Raw genomic sequence first — 15872 nt, forward strand, 5'->3', positions numbered from 1 at the left:
GCTGCAATGTCCGTGCAATAGATATGGGGAAGATAGGGCGCTATAGACGTACATCTTGGTAGAATTTGAAAGGAAGCTGGAGTGCAAACGTCTATCAATTGACCAATAATTAGACTACTATCGGCTGACCAATAAAAATCGTTAGAAACGTCTCTGATGGTGGCCAACTGCAGGTCAAACACTCTGATCGATCATCGATCTGGCTATAGCTAGTTACCAGGCAACTCGCCGGACGGGATGTGGAGACATAAACGTTCTCAATAGAACTACTGCAGTACTGACATTATGTGCCCTTGGAAATAAATCCTGCAACATATTTAGGCTTAAATTGAACTATCTACCACAACGTACCACCATCCAATTTTTTAAAGCCCTAATTTGTCGAGAAGGTTTATTACGCAACTCACTCTCTTTATTATCCCTTGACTGACTCTTTGTGATATCGACTAATAATTCGAAAGTGGCATGCCATGCATATTGTCTTTTGGACCAAGACCCACGAGCACTTCCCGCGCATTAGTTTGCAAATCTCTTTGGATCATAAGCTCTCAATTGGAATATGGAGAAGTACCAAACAAGAGTACCAAACAAGGATACGTATACATGTATGCCTTACATGCCTTATACAAGGCTACATGTGATCAATTGGCCTCGACAAAGAACTCTCTTTTTACATGAATACCAGTCCTCAAAAAAATCTTCTTACATCGAAGGATACTTCCTACACTTTACGGTTACCAATAAACGAAACTCACTCGACATACTCATTTAATTGCAAGGCAGACTTGCCTCGAGGACACCTCCTGAAGCATGAACCTTCTGGACAAGATTGTGTTGCGTACGAAGGTATTGGTCGCCCTAATTTATTTTAGAAAATGGTAACATTTCTTTTATTGTAGTCCGTATGCTTGCTAATCGACTGCATCGGTTTTTCTCTGTGCACCTTACGCCAAATTCTTGTTGAATTACTCAGTCAAAGTTTTCTACATCTCTTTGGAAGCCTAGCGCGCGCCGAATCGGGTTATCTACTGAAAATCACTTCGATGATCAAGCGATTTTTCTTTTATGGCAACTTCCGCCCTCAACCCATGGATAGCATATTCTCGGGGAAAAGTGCACGACAGCCCTGAGAATTAGGTTTCTGGAATCTGCACGGCGCTATATGTCGTCTAGCCCCGAGGTGTACTTAACTTTAGCTCATAAGTCACGCCGCATTGAGTACCAAACGCCAGAAGGATATTTTTGCTTTTGTTTAACAACTTTCGGCAGAGAAGCCATCTAGAATCAAATAGAAGTGAGGCTAATCGATAGTCTAGCGTGGTGTGCTGCGTTCACATAGGACCATTTCTTTCTAGATCCCTCGCCGAGCCGCGGGTGTAGGGATCCAAGGCTCTGGAAGGAAGTTCGTTGTATGCAAAATGGAGTATGCATACAATGCATATAAACGGACACGAAACGGACACGATTCCTAGATATCAGAAAACGTCTACATATCTGCAAGATTAAATCCTAGCTATATGCGCTGGATCCAAAAGAAATCTATATTTGCAGGTAAGATTTTTGGAGGTTTATCCTGCACCGCAGTAACATCAGCTGAACTAACTATACTTTATGCATACGCTGCTGATCTGAATCTCAAAATTTCTTTTTCCCTCCCTGCTTTCCCATCAATTCTCCGAGCAGCGCCCGCAGGATGCAGCGCATAAGAGGCCTAGGCACACAGCCATTATACTTCTGGCAGACGTGCTTGTATGTACGTACAGATAACTACTCTACAAGGCAGCAAGCTTTATGTAGTTTCACGGTATACTCTGCATCGTGGTCATGTATGTATGTATCATGAATGTATTTCCAAAACTGACACAGCCCAGCCCGTTTTACAAAGAAAAAAAAAGGAAACACATAATGCTTGTTCTAGGCCCCGAACAACCGAAGCTACATGCCAGTAGAGTATACAAGATGGTTCGTCCCCACTGGCATTTATGAAAACCAATACTATCCAACAAACGAAATAATTTGCATCGAGGAATCTCTCAAAATGAAATAAAGAAAAACAGGGAATTCTTTCGAAAAAAGTCATCATTAAAAGATCATAAGATTCGTTTGAAATGAACAAAAGAAAAAAGTCATCCAAACCTGCAAATAGCCCTCGATTTTCAACATTTAAGCTTGTAATAGGTCTGGGCTGTTCATTCATGTCTGAGGACGGGGGTGATATTCAAATATGGGTGGCCATTGGGGCGGGTAAATGCGAGCAAGGCAGGCTGCACATCGTTCGATTCAAGTATAAATCTTTCCATAGGAGTGTAAAGCTTATCTTTCGGAGTGGGTTGGGTGAATGAGTTCGAGGTGGTATCGTTGGGCGCACTCTCAAACCCTCGATAAAAGTCCTCAATGGATATAGTGGCTCGAGATTGATATTCGATTGTGGGAGAGCACGTGCAAGACATATTGGAAGTTGACATCGGAGGCTGGCGTGGATTGCAGCACTTTCCCTGTGGGGGAGCTCTCAAGTTTGATTGTGGAGTATGTGCACCATACTTGTTGGGGTTGAGGGTAGTGAGCTTGATTGACTACATTGAATTAGCACGAGTACAAATAAGGGCTACAGAAATATTGAAATAAAATCTTATAACATACATCATTGTTTTCACCAGTGTTGAGGACTGTGCTCTGATACATGGTACTGCTACTGTAAAGACCGGTTAGATAAGGGAATTGAGATATGTAACAAAGATCATTTTTGCTGAGTTTGGCTTACCTTCCGCATCCAATATACACCATACTATTCTGAGGGGTGGTTTGGTTGTTGGGGAAAGACATTTTGAGTTATTTATGCTATATAAGATGTATATAGCCAAGGATGTGTTGCTGAATGTTATACTTACTTACAGTATATCTCTAAACTCTGGGAAAAGAACCTGACTTAAAAGCGCTTTCTCTGAATGCAGAACACTATAGTACAAGGCTGTAAATCCTAGGTTATTGCGGATGTAATTCAGACTACATGCCAGCGCATAAAGCCCATACTGCCCAAAACCTACAGCGACAAGGCGGTTTCGCTAGTCAATAATTTTTTTTTCTTTCTAAAATCTTGTCAAATGGCACGCGCACCTCGAAAAGAATATACGCAGTATGGCATTGGAGAGATATCAAGTATGCAATATGTGTATTGTAATGCATGCAAAGCATAGAGCTAGTTAAGCAGCCTAGTGATTGATCTAATGAACTCCATACAATGATTCTAGTATCTTTTCATCGATTTGCATGCTATTATCGTGATCTAGAAGAAGCATACATACGTATACATTTAAATATACTGGCCTATAGCTATCCATAAAGGGTACATATATGTTAATTGAGTGAATATTCTTCACATGAAGCCCGGGTCCTATGGAGAAGCAGAACTCAAGGCACAAACCGAAGCACCCATGGTCAATTTTATCGCTATAATGTGAGAAGTGCAACTCCTTATATTCGGAAGTAATCTAGGGTCATAGCCATGGGGTATCTAAACCTAGCCTCTTGATAAATCTGGTTTTCAATTGCTAGTGCAAGTTTCTTTCCTAGATTTCGCATTACACCGTTGTAAGTGAAGTGTAGGTGAAATATAGGCGAAGTGTAGGTTTTAAAAAATCTCCGGCCTCGATCAAAGTAGGCCGGCTGAAATTGCCCATAATTATAGAAATACCAATTGATATGGTGGAGTACTACAAGCACATAATGGAGTTAGGACGGAGTGAACACTGGTGGTCCCTGTTTTACATTATTCTTGAAAAGTTCGTACGCGTGCGGCTTAGCTAGATGTTCCAATTAGTGAATTTATTAACGTCTGAAAACCCCTAGTGCGCCCTGTGTGTTTATGTGGTCATTTCTAATTAGGGGCCCCAAGATTAAAACACCCCTGGCATATTATTCAATCCAAGGAGAAAATTTTCACCTCTACTTTCTTTTTCTCAGGAGAGTTCGCCTTAATATGCATCGGAATATAGTAGGGACAAATGATATGTCCTGTGAGTGATAATATATCAGATGAACCGGCCGATAGCCCCAACAATAGGAACCTGATACAAAGAGTACATGTATCAGTGGACTCAACAATTCTCGGCCGATGATAATTATTACATGAATGAAAACATGATTAGTTTAATAAGTATATGAAGTAAAGTATTGGGGTTGATGCTATATTATACTACATAGGCCTCCTCATACCAATAGGCTATTTTTCAAAATCTGTTCCTCCGGCCTGAGTGCCATTGAGTACTCAAGTGTCCATACTGCCGAAAACAGCAGCCAGTACAGCTTGTCAGCCTAGACAAATAGAATATATACTATAAGAGTACGAGTGCATATGTATATATGTATCTTAATATAAGGGTTCCGGGGAAGAGAGACAAAGAGCATATATCGACGGCCAGCTGCAGGTAGCGTATCTGCGAGCTTGCCAAATGAATCTAGATATTATGAGATCGATCACTACGATTGAAAAGGGTACACATAAAAGAAAAAACGCCTAATCTAATGATCTTTAAAGCGCGGCAAATTTTGAACCGCCCGGATGCCCCATATTTGAATGTAAAAGGTGCTGTTAACTGGTACGTAGCTTAGTCGAATCCCGGGATTTCATTTAACGTTGAGGTTCTGCGCAATTGGCCACTCAGGTACAAGGTACTGGCTGCGGCTGCACCACCGAGAGACCTACATGTACGCATGTACTCTATACCCAGGTGCATGTACATACAATCTCGCTGGCGATTGAATTCATGCGATTCAGGGCGAGACATGGCAGGGAACAGCGACACTCTATGCATTGACGTGATGGCGCAGTGGTGCAATTCATGAATTTTTCTAGATCGACCTATACAGAATATCGCGCTTGGTCCGGTGGCATAAAAATGAAGATTGAATGGCTCGCGAATCGTGGACCCACTTTTTTGTCCTGTGCCGACGAGCACAAAATGTTTTGGTTCAAACAGAGGTTGAGCTTGCGGGAATCGGGGATGATGGGAAGGCACCAGTCTTTATCATGACCCAATGTAAATCCAAACAAACACATAACTCATAGAATACATATCTATCTAGCTTAAGACGAAATATTCCTCCATTTTCAGGTACTAAACCATAGAACACCCCAGTTATTCAGTAGATACATATATACGTTAAGCCTACTTTGTGAGATTAAAAGGTACGTGTGGCTTTGAAAGTTATCTCTCTGATTTTGGACCTGTAGTGTTTCATGAACCTATAGTCGCTTGCGCCCTAGAACATCACATAGATTTACCATTACAATTGAGATACATCTGAAAGCCTGTAGATTTACTCTGTAAATGCAACTATGTATTTCTATTATCCCTTAGGCGGTCAGTCCGAATCACAACCGTGACCGAACCTGATATGGTAACTGTGCTCTGTTGAACACACTTAGTGTTCATATACTGATCCCCGAGCCGGTGAAGCTTAGTAAACTAAGTGCGCTCAACAGAACACAGTTACCATATCAGACCCGGTCACGGGTTGTGATTCGGACTGACTGCCTAAGGGATATCTGCGCAAGCTCAAGTGCAGCTAGCCGCATATGATTAAGGAGCCATCATGACCCAGCACGGAAATAACTTTAATCTTATTCTACTAGAGCCTACTCGAAGTATTTAGTAGAATGCGCGGCTCACGCCGCACATGGGCAAACAAAACATTTCAAATTATCATTGACTACACTGACTAAGACCGTGTAGCTTACAAAATTAGCGCTCGTGCACTAAGCCTTATCAGGATAGTATGAATCACTCTTAAAGATTAGGAATAATTACTACTGGTATTAGGAAATACAGTACTCTATCATCACGCGCGACTAGGCTGCTAACGTACTGAATAATGCCATCGCATCTATCTCCAACATACATGTATATTATTGGGCTATAATATATCTACTATCTTTTACCGTTCACCTTAATTCTTCCGCTAGCAGATATTCACACTCGATCCCTAATAGATTAATTAAGCAGTAGCTTCGCGTTGGATAAAAAACCGAATACGCAGTCTAAGTACACGCTCAAAACCAGGAGCACCACGTCGCAATGCACAGGTAGACACAAACATCTGGGGCCGGTTCTGGTGATATAGCAGGCCATCAGGAATGCTTTTTTTCTTTTTCTTTTTAAATTTTAGGATGCGGATATATAGGGGATGACAGATGCCTACGAAAATGCGCATGCAATCTCGACACCCCCGGTGTACTGGCTTTATGGCTTTTCGAGCCGTAAAAGGTACCTGTGCATGTGTAAATACATGTGGCAACGCAACAAGGCCTCACCAGTTCGCTACCGTGCTCTACCCGAGCCTTTAATTGATGGGAAAAATGGCTAAAAAATTAATTCTGGGCCCGCGTCTCATCAAGGCTTCCTAAACTTTAAGAAGTTTTGGAGTTTGTCGGTTGCGAGGTTCTAGTTTTACAAGATCCCAGTACTACATGTCCTTGTAGTAGTAGAGCTTATCCCGGGTCGCGAATATAATGTTTCTGGCTATTCCCAGACCAGCTGTTCAACTGCCATGCATGATACACTCTTTGATGGGCTGACAAGCAGTATGCTAATTGAGAAAGAAAAAAAGAAACTCGTATCTCCATCACAAAAGAAAAACCACAGAGACGGATAATTTTAGGTTCATGAGAACGAAAGGTCCTATTTCAACAGCATGGATGCGTTTACATGTTACTAGGGCGGTGACATCGAAATGTTTAACCCACCCGCCTCCTCCTTCAACGCAATAATACAGGCTTGTTCCTCACGCCCCTCTGACAAAAATCTTGCCAAAGGCTTAACCTCCGAGAACGGGGTTTTAACTGGTAACTTGTTTTTATACTCAGGGTCCAGTAAAGCGTCTATATCGTCTAGGAATTGTGCATTTTGAAGTACTCGTGAGAGTGTGTAGTCTCTGGAGTTTGAGAGCTCTGACTCTTGGAGGGGGTTCGAGGATTTGGATGAATCGACTAGGTTTAATTCCCCTTCTTTTGCTGGAGCCTTTAACATTGTTAGCCTTTTCTTGATTTGGTAAGAGCGACTATACCGCCAAAACCAACCTCTTTAGATTTCCATCTTTCAACTCTAATGAAGACTCTTGATGATTGGCGGGAGTCAGTTCGTTGACTGGCAGGCCTACGGGTGCTAGCACGGTATTATGTTAGTAATTAATGTATAGGCTTCATTGCCATTAACATGCTATAGATAGAAAGTAAGAAGAACTCGGAAGGTGTATGTGGAATATTACCTTTTAGACTTGTCGCTATGGGCTTTGAGGGAAGACGTGGTCATTATTGCGGTAATTTGATATTATGATCTTTGAGGAACTTCGAATGATAATCGTCGTAGCTTAGTTTGAATGAGAGTATGGAAAATAAGATGTCGGGGAGTTTGAGAAGATATGTGATTTATATCAGGCTAGATCTTGGAGTAATTGATAGAAGGCATCAAGATCTAGAGTTGTATATGATTGGAGCCGAACTAATCATGAGGTTTATGTACGTGCATGTAGTATATAGTGGGAAGCAAGAAGCTTAGAGAGTGCATGTAGCCCGCGCGGATGTCCTGTCGGACGCCTAGGTTAGTGGGTTACTTGTAGTACGAAAAAGATATAAAAACTTTAAGCAGCAAAAAAACAAAGTGAAAAGAATAAACTAAATGGGATGAAGCCCCTGTGCCGCAACACCCAGACTACCGCTTACCGCATTGAAACGATATATCCTTGGTCTTAGACTCGCCCATGACAGGTCTGATTTTTATGAATCTGGTAAAATTCCCAAAGAAGCACACGCTGTTTTAGACCTGGTCACGTGATGGCATTCTCGGATTTCCGTTGATGAAGTCCTCAACAGACCCCGAGCTTCACATCCTTTGCATAGACTACTTGACCCTAGTGGGAGTCAAACATCTGGATATTGAAGTGCAAGTCTATTGGTGGTTACACTTGTTGAGGGGTTGCACTCGCTGGCCCGGACTGAGTGCTGTATGCAAATACTAGACACAGTTGCAGTGATGTGGTTGCGCGCTTATTATGCACCGCGTCTAACAGTGGCTAACACACGCAACACTGCTGTTAACTGAGTGCATATTGCGCTTAAATGTCTCACACAGGCGGACAGTGCGCTTATCATGTAAGTACACTGAGGCAAGATGGTGGCTGAGCGATATTTTCACCCGTACTCTGCATGCACCGCTCAGGTGAAACCCACTACAATTGCCCAACCCGGGATACATCTCCAGTGCTCCAGAAATCAAGGGCGTAAGATGCCTCTCCCAAGATGATCGTGACCGATGGCTCAAGACCATAGTATGGCTGATGCCATTTCTCTCCCGCCGGCCATTTTTACGGATTCGGTGATGGAGATAAGGCATACCATCCATCAAATATGGAAAATACCGCGCAAGGCACACACTGGTAGCGAGAACTGGGGCTTTTTCCCTTCAGAAGTTCGGCAAACTTGATAGCCTCAGATTTATGGTCCAGAACCTGGTAGGCGTGGATGGAGCGGTGGATACATGCACACACCCAGTAAAATATGTAAAGATATGGATAGACGCGTAAATGCCAATTGCGTGGGGGAGGGGGAGAACCGGAGATGAGGAACCAAAATAGCTATTCTAGCGGTCAGTTGTAAACCCCATAGCTGAATCTCTGTGGGTATATATTTCATAGAATATTATTGTAAACACAGAAGTCTTGATTTTTTTTTGTGCTTAAGACCACTAGGTATCGGATATCAGGTTTACATTCTTCGGCTTCTTTCATCAGCTTGAGCGTCTTCGTCCCGCAGTCCGCTGTCAGTCCTTTGTAAGTTGCTTTGGGCGATAGTTGCATCGGGTCTTCTTCCCTTCCCAGCTTGCAAGGCTCACTTTTGATACAACCATTTCGCTGATTAAGTTCTGCCGATTTTCTTGGGACCTGACTTAATGTCCCAGTGCCTGAGTTTTCAGAACGATGGAGTGGGCAATTTTAAGGCTTATGGTCATTACCAAATGCGATTTCCCAGGCGCCCGGTCCACTATCTGCCCCCCTGGCAGTTAGCCTAGCTTCCCCAGCAAAAGAAACCCGCCCGCGCAAGCAAATGAACCATGAAGCTTACATGTCTCGCTCTCCTTATATTTCGGTAGATGGAATGGACGGGTTATCCCCACTAGATACGTACTCTAGCTGTCTGTTCAGATTTTAATTACATATAGTTGAGATCTTGCGCCCATAGCCACGGGTGGTAGTTCTTGACGGACGTACGGAGACTCCTAAAACGATAGGTAAGTGTAACCAGTACGTACCTCGAACCAATAACAGCCTCAAGGGATCTTTCTCTTTAGCTAAACTCAGGCAGAGTGGGAGAAGGGATGGGGGCATCCAATTTCCAGGTTTGAATTCGAATTCCGACATCGGTACTAAATGCGGATCATAGAACGACATCAAAGGGGTACTCCGATGTCGGAATATTGTCTCGTTTACACGGCCCGTGCCGATATTATATCTTTTGCTTTATTTATTTTTTTGCCCTGCCCTACGGGATGCACTCGTGTGGGGAAATTAAGAGACTGCTACCAATGGAGTAGTTAGTGAATCGCTGGGACTATATGTAGTCTCAGATGAAGCTGTCAAAGGCAAGTTTAGGAGTGTAGATTCGCGGATGGGTTCGCGCTTATCTGGCAGGTAAGTAGGTAGTTGGTCAAGGGTTACCACTTTTGTCTGAGATTTGTAGAACGAAGGACTCAGTTGACATATCAGCAACTACCGTTATCTTGAGCCCAACATCATTGGCAAGGCCGTACTCGGACAACTGTTCTCTTGGTAATCTTTCTACATTTAATACGTTCCCGCCTGACCGGTTGTACATACGTTCAGGGAACGAATAATACGGCGGAATTCAGACTGGTTGTGATGAGGAGAAATGTGATAGAAAAAAAGTGACGCAGAAAAACGGTTCGGTCTCTGCGTAAGACATTTACACGATATCTCTTTCAATGTTAGTGAATGTGTAGGCTGTTAACTCAGAGGAGTTTCGATTAATTGAATTAAGGTTATACATGTATTTCTTACATATATAAATTAAACAACTAAACATTTACACTGCTAAAAACCACAGCCTCGTGCGCAGTTCTGCACCCGTTAGAAAGTAGGGACCAAAAAATGAAATTCCCTATTAATTTATAAATACATGTATGTAGATATATGTACATAGTGTGATCATCTCAAGTTATAGCTAGTGTGTCATGTTATTTTTGGTTGACACCCCCTGATCATGATATGCAAAAGTTCATGATACTGTAGTTAAAAAAGTTCTTGTGGCGTTTGTGAGCTTTTACTCCTGCTTATGAAATGCATGTATGGTGCAAGAGGGAGTAGAGGGCGACCCCATCAATCCTATACACACCACTTCAGTCAATCCCTCCATTGGCCCCGGGAAGCAAACATTGAGGAGCCTTACCTTTGACTCGACTTTATGGCTGTAAGGGCTACAATACTGAACTGGTGTGAACAGGGATGACAAGGTCGCCCCCCCCCCCCCCCCCAAAGGCCTCTCGCACCATACTATATTTCTGGATCTGGGCCACGGGGTAGATTCCTTTTGGGGCTTGCCTATCTGCGGTCAGGCTATAATGTACCCCGCTATCATGCCAGATAATTGAGCCTCTAGATGTACGAGACATTGGGGGTTGAGATTGATACTACGTAGGTACATATCATATTAGTAAAATCTACGTACTTCAGGTCTATTGGCCATGCATAGATATATGGCGCGAGAAGGCATAGGGGGTGGGTGTGTCAACTTCAGAGGAACAAATTCCACCATTAGGCTAGGCGCTAGTACATATAGTACCATTAGGGGAGTAGATCTCCCAATTTCTATAGGTTGATTGGCTGCAAACGCCGAAGTTTACACCCACAGCTTCTCGAGCCATCTAAGCTGGCTTGCGTGCAGGATCTCAGCCATAATTTGATTTTTAATGTAAGCAGCTCTAGATTAACTTTACTCAAAGTATCTATGTACTTAATTCAAACAGGTGTGAGAATTCATCGTGAGAATAAGTTAGGGGTACATCGTACCCCTAGATCCAGCAGCAAGGTACCTCCCCAAACCTTTTAATCGCGTGCACTCCGCCTCTTTTTCTTGTTTATTTCTTTTTTTTCTCTTTTTTTTCTTTTGCGAGCTGGAGTTCGGTTCCCCGGTTCTGATACGGATCAGGAACTTCTCGTCATGGCTGGATCCATGATATAGCTGCTTCGTTTCTTGTCCAAATTTAAGAAATCAATCCTCCGAGTAAGACTGCACATCTGCTCATTCTCCTACCCTCAATTTCGACCCGATAGGCCCCCGGAGGTATAAACGTTCCATTGATGGTTTAAGCTACACGGCGATTCCCGAGATCGATAAGTTTATTTGAGCCCCAAGCAACCCTTTAGGAAACAATGTTCCCTAACTCCAACTAAATTGGGTAAACGAAGGCTAATATGGGGTTTCTGTAGCACTTTATCTTTCCGGTCCCTGGATTAGAAACGTAAAACTTCCGGTGTTGTACAGGATGAGGGGGAGCTGACCATCGACTGGATCATGCTGGAAGTCTGTAGAGGGGAGTGGAGAGGGGGAGATGTGTATATAAATATACCCTCTTACCCTCTTGTTTTTCTCCACTTCTTCAATATCCCCAGAGCAGAATATCACTAGTAGTATAATTAGCAATATTCAAACGAAATACCCCATTATGACCCCGTCCGTCCCCATAAGCGACTTCACTCTACACGCTGGAACCTCCCAAACACCCGTATGGACACAGAGCATCCCCTTCACCCTCACTGCCACAGCCGTGACGGACCTCTGGCGCAAACCAGGGCATATTGCTCATGAAATCAATAGTATCACGACCTCTATGCCGCTCTCTTCATTCGCCCGTGCTACGGCAACCTTCCGTACGGAAGCCTTCCACACACTTTACGATCAGGCCGGGCTCGTGTTCTTGTTTCCACCGCGTGAGGATGGACACCCGGAGCGGTGGGTTAAGGCGGGAGTAGAAGTCGTAGGGGGGGTGCCGAGGGTCTCGGTGGTAGCTGCCGATAAGGCGTCCTGGGCAGACTGGTCACTTGCGGGGGGAGACGAGGGAGTAAAGAAGGATACAATGACGTTGGAGATCGTGAGAGAAGGGCCAAGTTTGGTAATGAACATGGTGGGCAAGGGAGAGGAGAGGAGTGCAGTGAGGGAGGTGGCTTGGGTTTTCGAAGGTGGATTGGTGAGCGAGGGGCCCGAAATTAGTGTGGGAGTATACGTAGCAAAGCCCACGAAGGATGAGGGGTCTCCAATATTGGAGGTGTGTTTTGAGGCGATGAAGGTGTGGAAGATTGGCCCCGATGGAGAGGAGATCGTGTAATCTACTCATTTTCAATGGAAGAGCGGCGGCACACAGCCCATTACCCTTACGGTTTTGCAATTGTCTAAAAGTAAGATTTCAATGTAGCGTAATCTTGCCCTTCGTTGATCGTTAATAAGTCAGTGATATACCGTAGATGCGATGAAATTTCGTGTTCTTTAGTGATCCTCTTAGGCAAGTTGTTTTAGCCGCCAGTGAACATGAAAATGAATCCGTGGAGCTGAATATGTCAGTGGCAAGGTCAGGGAGGAGATTTATACCAACCCGTAACGTTATGCATATATATATGAGATTTAAAATGGCGTAGTATTGTCATTCTAAAGCTAATCACATTCCCGAAAAAAATGGCTGTCTGCACATGTGTCTGCGCAGGTATTCTTATTCTATAATGCTGGCTAGAAACAAAGCTAAGGCTACGTTATAGGACAATGTAGCAGGGCTCAAACTGAAGATAACAAGGCTGGTAAGAAGAAGGAGAAAGCATAACCAAACCAGCCAACAAACAAATCAACTCCACAATTGCAAGACTGGATATAAAGTAAAGAAATAACGGATCAAGAAACAATACAAGAAGAGTAAATAAGATAACAAGTACGGGGACCATAATTACCAAAAATCAGTCAAGCAATCAATCAACGCAAGAATGGAGAGAAAGAAAAGATTAACATTCCTCATGCAGGTAAAAAGAGAAAAGGAAAAAAAAGAGAAATACCAGTGGAATCCCTCAAACGTCTGAAAGCTCCGGTTCCAATATCAAGTTGTAAAGAAGAAAAGCAAAGTAGAAGGTTACTAAAAAGTCATAAAGAACAAACTTGCGGTGTAACTTAAGGACGAGTAAAAAGGAGGAATAACCTGAAAGCAAAAATATATAGCCCAATCAAGTCATGTCAAATCCATCCAACTCATGACTTCTAGTACCTGTCTTATCCCCCTAATAGATCTCCAATCCCTCAAACTCAACTACCAACTCCTCCAATGGCCTACCACTCACAAAATTTGCTGGACGACTTGCATACACTCCCACCCTGATGCTCTTTTCGTCCACCCCCCAGAAGAACCACGTCACCTCCCTTAACTTCTTCCACTCCAAACCATCATCAAACCACACCCACAGCGCCTGGTCGACCTTCTCGAACCTAACCTTCAACTCGTTCACACCTTCTGGTAACTCTACTAGTGACCAATCCGCGCCATCTGAGGATGCAGATACAGACGATGCCGTTGTACGGTTATCGTAGTATTCAATCCCTGCCTTGACCCACTTACCAGCTGGCGGGGGTCCGCTATTAGGAGCTGCAGACGCGGATGTAGTAGTAGGTGTGGGGCCAGCGAAGATTACGAGCCCGCCTTGGTCCCATTCAAAGGCGGAAGTGAGACGAAGATGAACCGTTACTTCAGCACGAAAGAAGTGGGCGGGGGAACGGGTGTAGAGGACAGGGGCGGTGAAAGTGTCTCGGGAGGGTTTACGCCAGAGGTCCGTACCGGATCTAGAGGATATTAGGTCAACGGTGATTAAAAGAAGTGGTGAGAGATCCTACCGTGCTTTAAGAGTGAAGTTACCAAGCCAGGGAGGGACTTCAACGTTTGCAGGCGCGTTGAAGTACTTGAAAGAGGAGCTGTCCGGAGGCATAACGGTTTGCTTGCTCTATATCGCAGTAGCAATAGTAGTAAAAATAGTAATAATAGTGATGAATGGAAATTATTCTAACAGAACAATTCTAGACTTTTCGACCCGATCCTTCTTTTATCTATTTTTGAAAAGGGGGTTAAAGTGGCAAAATATGCAGGAAATTATCCACAAGAGCCTGGCTGGCTACTGGCAGTTGTGCTTTAGAACGGCGACGACGTCGGGACCTGCTCATAAACCGGCCCGCGGTGGTAATGTTGAAGCGCGCCGGAAATGACAGACTGGTTGGCTTTTGGTGGTGGGCTTGCTTGCTCCCCTCAAACAGCAGTAATGATAGCTACGTATACGCAGGAATGAATGAATGAACGAACGACTTCGTCACAGACCGGACGATACGGTTGAAGGTGGGGGGACAAAGGAAGTGATAGAGTAGATAGAGAGAGGGGGATAAAGGCCTAGAATAGGTAAGATGCCAACTTGTCAGCGGGGAAGTATTTGGATTGTTTTCTTTTTCTTGTGCTTTTCTTTTCCTTCTTGAGAAGTGATGGTTCGGAAAGTTAGAGCTATCTCGCGTGCTTCTTCTCTTTCCCTAATTCATGGGACTAGAAGGTAATTTTTCTTTTTTTCCCTTTTTTTTTTTTTTTTTTTTTCTTTCCCACGCCTGTGCAGTATGCAGATCCTTTTGGTGTGAGATCTGATGGAAATATTTAAATCGCGACCCCCAATCATCGAGGCAGACAGACTCTCTGACTGTAGGCAGTGAACAGCAGCGAAATTTCTGAGGATCTGTCACAGGGATTTGGATGATCCCATCCCGAAATATATAGTCGCTGCCTTTCCCTGTATCCGTGGCACGAGGGGGACAGAAAAGAGGACGATGAGGTCCCTGAAAAATAGCCAAAGTCCCCAGAGAGCAACAACTACCACCTTGATATCCGCTTTCAATTAAGAAACATAGTTACATACCTTGGCTATTGTAACAGTTTAATTTGATTCTAAATCTGATTCTATCTCCGTTTTCATTCTTCCCAACTTCCTCAGGACTAACTATTCCGCTTACTCTGCCGCACGAGTTTCCAAGTGGTGGAGTCCTATCGAACGAATATGACGCGGGGTGTGGCACAAGTTTTTGCCTACGTGGCACCTTTTAAATTTGTATTAAAAACGTGATGGGATGGAGGACTCCAAAGAGGTGTAACCGTGTCGAACGTAGGGCTGGCAGTGCGTGCAGTTGGTTTTCTTTGTTTTTCTCTAGAGCAGAAGGGTCAAGTAAGTAAGTAATCTTTTTGCTTCTCCGTTCTCCTTCCTTCTTTTCTCCTGGATGTATTGTGGCTGAAACCTGCGAACTACGGAGCTGGAGATGTGCAGTAGAGTTAGTTGCAGAGAGAGTTGAGGGCGATCGGTACGTTGCTCGCATTACAAAGCCTTTGTAAAATTTAAACGCAAGTACCTAAGATCAGTTGGTTTATCTTATCTTATCATTAGAACCACGAACCTCAATAGATTAGTTCGGCTGACATGGTCCAACACCGGTCCAGGCTGCACACAGAGTGCCCAGTCAGCATGGGAAAATGATTTTTGAGATAAACCGCCCGGTGATCCTACGAAAATTGATGTATATACCCACAGAGCTGGATGAAACTGAGGGGGTTTTCAAAAGTAAACTAAGAGTCAAATTTATGTAGTTTAAATTGTGCGCTATACGTTGGTGATGATTATCGGTAACAAAAGAAAGCAAGAATATATGGTTTTAGATCCATTCAAGAAGAAACGTATACCACGACAATCGAATCGCTAGGCGTTACCGTGACTGGTCTTACTATGCGTATGCAATTCTAGTTAGAACCCACTAA

General features: G+C 43.7%; 5 protein-coding genes across 5 annotated transcripts; 2 read left to right on the forward strand and 3 right to left on the reverse strand.

Annotated features, from left to right (window-relative positions):
- Nucleotides 1-2189: 2189 nt before the first annotated feature.
- On the reverse strand, nt 2190-2823 carry LAJ45_05672 (uncharacterized protein; the record flags this gene model as incomplete). The annotated part of the gene is made up of 3 exons (XM_046115241.1): nt 2190-2573; nt 2641-2692; nt 2762-2823. 3 exons carry the CDS (start codon nt 2821-2823, stop codon nt 2190-2192), a joined length of 498 nt encoding a protein of 165 aa, XP_045971763.1.
- A 3887-nt stretch (nt 2824-6710) lies between these two features.
- LAJ45_05673 (uncharacterized protein) lies at nt 6711-7307 on the reverse strand (the record flags this gene model as incomplete). The annotated part of the gene is made up of 3 exons (XM_046115242.1): nt 6711-7016; nt 7076-7160; nt 7264-7307. The coding sequence occupies 3 exons, from the start codon at nt 7305-7307 to the stop codon at nt 6711-6713; spliced, it is 435 nt and encodes a 144-aa protein (XP_045971764.1).
- Nucleotides 7308-8200: 893 nt separating this feature from the next.
- LAJ45_05674 (uncharacterized protein) lies at nt 8201-8477 on the forward strand (the record flags this gene model as incomplete). The annotated part of the gene is made up of 2 exons (XM_046115243.1): nt 8201-8274; nt 8324-8477. The coding sequence occupies 2 exons, from the start codon at nt 8201-8203 to the stop codon at nt 8475-8477; spliced, it is 228 nt and encodes a 75-aa protein (XP_045971765.1).
- Nucleotides 8478-11732: 3255 nt separating this feature from the next.
- LAJ45_05675 (uncharacterized protein) lies at nt 11733-12392 on the forward strand (the record flags this gene model as incomplete). The annotated part of the gene is made up of 1 exon (XM_046115244.1): nt 11733-12392. One exon carries the CDS (start codon nt 11733-11735, stop codon nt 12390-12392), a length of 660 nt encoding a protein of 219 aa, XP_045971766.1.
- A 931-nt stretch (nt 12393-13323) lies between these two features.
- LAJ45_05676 (uncharacterized protein) lies at nt 13324-14022 on the reverse strand (the record flags this gene model as incomplete). Its single annotated transcript, XM_046115245.1, has 2 exons — nt 13324-13879; nt 13931-14022. 2 exons carry the CDS (start codon nt 14020-14022, stop codon nt 13324-13326), a joined length of 648 nt encoding a protein of 215 aa, XP_045971767.1.
- Between the last annotated feature and the right edge of the window lie 1850 nt (nt 14023-15872).

Source organism: Morchella importuna, assembly GCF_003444635.1.
Source record: "Morchella importuna strain M04M26 chromosome Unknown Morimp01GS015, whole genome shotgun sequence".
Classification (NCBI taxonomy): Eukaryota; Fungi; Ascomycota; class Pezizomycetes; order Pezizales; family Morchellaceae; genus Morchella; species Morchella importuna.